Source organism: Limtongia smithiae (assembly GCF_038497785.1).
Source record: "Limtongia smithiae strain NRRL Y-17922 unplaced genomic scaffold V1518scaffold_27, whole genome shotgun sequence".
NCBI classification, from domain to species: Eukaryota; Fungi; Ascomycota; class Lipomycetes; order Lipomycetales; family Lipomycetaceae; genus Limtongia; species Limtongia smithiae.
This window is the reverse complement of record NW_027117648.1, coordinates 1,831-5,968: the sequence shown is the minus strand read 5'-3', so window position 1 is coordinate 5,968 and position 4,138 is coordinate 1,831. Positions and strand designations below refer to the sequence as shown.

The 4,138-nt window shown below is 49.0% G+C and overlaps 2 protein-coding genes across 2 annotated transcripts; both read left to right on the top strand.

Annotated features, from left to right (window-relative positions):
• Positions 1 to 253: 253 nt before the first annotated feature.
• Positions 254 to 1,890, top strand: V1518DRAFT_435987 (uncharacterized protein). The gene is made up of 2 exons (XM_066906274.1): positions 254 to 1,369; positions 1,421 to 1,890. Exons 1-2 carry the CDS (start codon positions 655 to 657, stop codon positions 1,660 to 1,662), a joined length of 957 nt encoding a protein of 318 aa, XP_066756769.1. The 5' UTR covers positions 254 to 654; the 3' UTR covers positions 1,663 to 1,890.
• A 599-nt stretch (positions 1,891 to 2,489) lies between these two features.
• V1518DRAFT_448718 (uncharacterized protein) lies at positions 2,490 to 3,737 on the top strand (the record flags this gene model as incomplete). Its single annotated transcript, XM_066906491.1, has 3 exons — positions 2,490 to 2,527; positions 2,576 to 2,869; positions 2,911 to 3,737. 3 exons carry the CDS (start codon positions 2,490 to 2,492, stop codon positions 3,374 to 3,376), a joined length of 798 nt encoding a protein of 265 aa, XP_066756768.1. The 3' UTR covers positions 3,377 to 3,737.
• Positions 3,738 to 4,138: the final 401 nt, after the last annotated feature.

Below are 4,138 nucleotides of genomic sequence, written 5' to 3'. Positions count from 1 at the left end.
GGCATTAGCATAAGTAGGGCAGAAGATAGAGACATGTGCACAAGATCATAAATGCCGGTGTTATGCAGACGTTGTAACTTCGCCCTTCCGGAGTTTTTGACCGGAACCTCGGAAACTCTATTGTTTGGAAGTACCTCATCGTCAGTCATCTCGTGTACTGCTGCAGCACGGACAAATTATGTAACGACTTTCAATTAAAGCCTCTTTGTCCGTAATTGCAAGCTCTGCCACCCTCCGGACTCTCCTAACTCTCCTGTTATCTGCACACTTCGCCTCTCCCTCCCATCTCCCCTTCCCTCCACTCCCCCCTCGCCGCACTCTCCCCTTGCTCACCCACCCTTTCCAGTATCTACCTACTCTGCCTATCCATAGCCATCATGCCGACTTCTGACGAGGAATCTATCCCTGACGACATTATCGTCCAGCGCTTCCGCGTTCCAGTAAATCCATTGGCTGCCCGTTCCCGTACCACCGAAGACTCAGCCCGTGCCGCCGCGACACAGAATTCTGACAGTGCTGCGCCCCGTGCAGCAGTGCCTTCGTTCGCTTTCCCGCGCAATCCGTCCTCGTCCCCGGACTCTCGCCTTCGCTGGATCTCTGCGCTTATGGGGCTGACCGTCGATAAATCATCCTCTGATCGAGGCCACTCATGCGATGATGAGCTGGCCGGAACTGCTGCAAGACGCCTTCGCCGCGGTCATTCCAGTGCTCGACACAGCTAATAGCAGCGCTACTCAACTTGCTAAAGTCCTTGTCCGTGTCTTTGGCGGTGTTCTATCTGGCGCGGGTGTCGGCGCTTTGCCAGTCGCGAAGACTGGATTGTCGGCGGTGGACTATTATACTCTGCACTACGACGGCGAGCCTGACACTGAGGTTGTCGATGCAGAGGTTAGCGCGCACATTTGGAGTCAGTCTGCGTCTGCATCCGAAGGTGACACTCAGCTGATCTCGGCGCGGATGAAGCGCCGTCTAGGATATCGTGACGATGGCTCATTTGAGTTTCCAGCGCCATGGACAAAGTCGTTGCGGTCGATGCTTCAGCTGTCGCAAGCCGCGGCAAAGAGAAATGGCCGGACTTCAACCTCTCATATGCTCCGGGCAACACTGATAGATGAAGTTCTTCGCAGTACACAGATCGACTCTGTTTTCGTCCAGTATGCGGTCGCGTATATCTCCGTCCTGTGTGCTGGCGACTTTGTGCCGCTGTACGTGCCCTCCGACCTTGACTTCCGCGCAACGACCCTGTTTTCTTCGTTAGCTCAGTACATCCACTTTCCAGCGCAAATGTTCCTCTGCCTCGCTTATTTTTTCCGATTTAAGGAAATAGAAGAGAGTGACAAGCGAGTCTGGTCTGCCGTATTCGATCGTGGTAAATGACCTGAGCCTGTCGTTGTCTAACCCCCATCTAATGAAATCACAGGCCCCATAAATGTCCCTCAGATAGTCATTATCAAATCTGGTCTTGCCGAGTCACAGGGTAAGGCTAAGCGCAGACTGACCAGTTACAACTTGACCAGCGATGAACTGCTCAGAACAAGATTTAACGAATGGAAGGGATATATAGAACGAGGTCAGACGCGACAGCTTGTAGACGCTGTCACAAGTTCAGACTATGCAGAACTCAAGGAGTCCATCGTGTTGCATCTGCAGCGCGAAGATTGATACATATCCTGACACGTCGCATGTGTATCCAATTCACAACGATCCCCCTTCACTTTCTCCCCCGCAGCCGCTACATACCACTATTTTAGCACATTCATACAATAGCTTCAGACACATGCTTATGTATCTGTGAATTTATGCAGTGAATGTACCGACGGTCAAGAAGTAGGCAAGGCAGGGTGCAACGTTAACTGTTGGCTCCACTATGACAGCGCATCCCGGCATCCCACAGTCATCGATAGACTCTAGATCACGACTTTATTCTACCGCAGTTCTACTTCGTAATTTCCCAGCGGCTTTATGCTGATCTATTACAATATATATAAACACCCCAAAACTGGTGTGGCCGCTGTGTGCATAATGCGTCCATAACTCAGCTGTGGTAAGAAACTTAACTTTCATCGCCACCCCTCTCCACTCTCCAACACTTCCCCTTCTCCGGCGGGCTGCTAGATTCCATCTCATAGTACATTCCCTAATATGGAATTGTTTACATTGTATGTTCAAGACCATACAGAATATAGAAAGTAGGTTGACAACAAGTATACTAATGCGCTTCAATAATATGCGTATTTGAAGGGTAACAGCAGCTGAAGTTGCCAAACTAGCAATGTCCAAGGCACAGCTTTACAACTGCTCGAGCTGGTTTGTATGATATAGGGCTCAATGGATACTGTATATATGATCACAAACATGGTTTAAAGGTGTTGTGTGCACATCTTCCCATTCCTTACACGTGATGTTAGTGTCAGGCTTCTACATGGAACGAATGATCCTCTCTCTATCCACAGCCCATTGCCGTCAACTTCACAACCCTTATTTCTACAATGTCCGAAATTGACTTTCCTATGTTTAAAATCGAGCGGTAAGTCGGTTTATTCGGATCTAGTTTAACACGTTCTAATGGTTATAGACCTGGAGGAACCGCATTGACTGAAGACATCCTGTTTGAGTACCTTCAGCCCAGGACAGAGATATCATCCGAGATTATCGATGCCTGGGTCGGGCTGAGGTGGAACAAACTCGAACAGGATGACCTGCGTCGCAAGAATGATGCGATTTTCCCGAGTTGCTTCTTAACCGACCTACAGCGGGAAGAAGATTTGTGGCTGTCAGGCAAGAGCGCGAAGGAGCCAAAGCTGCTCCTGTCGAACATTTACTACGAAGCCCTGCTTCATTGCCGCAGGGTATATATCCCTGCACATGTGTAAGTTGTCAGACTATTATGTTCACTAAGATTTTGCCTAGCATCCTATACAGACCTGGGCACTTCATTCTCCTAGTAGTGTCCTCCGGTATCGGGACCACTACGCGTCGTTGGCACGTTCGTTACCTGGACTCCAATCTGCCGAAAAAGAACGTTGGCGGTATGCTCGTGCCATTGCAGATGGCTTCATTCATGCAAGGCAGTCGCTATTGCAACCTCTTCTTTGAGAGGTTGGTCAAAGTTGCGTTGGCGCTTCGCTGGAGCGAGCCCCGCATCAATTTTGCTGTCGTCGCGTGTCCTCAGCAAGATTCGACCTACAACTGTGGTTTGTTCGTACTTGGACTTCTTCATTTGTACTTTTCGAATACGAAGTCATGGGGAGCCCTCCTTAATAATAAGATGGACGCGGTGGATGAGAGGTGGTTTCCTGGTGAGATAGGGGTTGTCCCGGACGAGATGCGATTCATCATCATGTCGGACCTGCTGAAAGCTCTCAGAGACGACTGACGTATATGTGTATACATAGGCCTATGACCATATGGTCTCTGTGTAACTATACATCTAAGCTCATCTATGTGACTGCATATTAAGCGTCACCAGGTGTCCGCAACTAATTCAAACTCACTGGCAGGGGTGAAGATAAACTTCGGCGAGGATCACAACCGTAGAACCGCTTTCTGATGCGGCTTCCAGTTGTCTCCTGTGCATGCAGCGTCGATATAATTTGCCGGACGGCTCACCCCAAGTTTGTTCCACGGGTACTTACACGGTTTTGCCACGTTCTGCTGAACTGCTGCTGAACTGCTGAAGCTGACAGAGCTGGCCAAAAATCCAAATTCCGAGATGCCGGCATTTTTTGCGCGTGAGAATCGAAGTAGCGGTGCGATCAGTTTTTCTACATGGTATAAAGACACTGTCCAAAATCAGAAAGATGATAAAAGGAAGTTGTGGGCGTCATCTCGGAATGGCGTTGTGCATGCCTGCTGACATAATCCGCTTCGCTCAAATTCCGAGATGGCTGCCTTTTTCATGTGCAATGTCAAAAGCAGCAGTCCGACTCTATTTATTTGCAAGATAGAAAGACACTGTCCAAAATGCAGACAGATAGAAGCAATTTTCTGGCTGTCATCTCGGAATTGCGTCGTTCAATATTGGCTGATGTAATCCGCAGCATCCACATTCCGAGATGACGGCCTTTCTTATGTGCGAGAATCAAATAAAACTGCAGCGTGGTTTGCATGCACGATATAAACATGTCATCCAAAATTC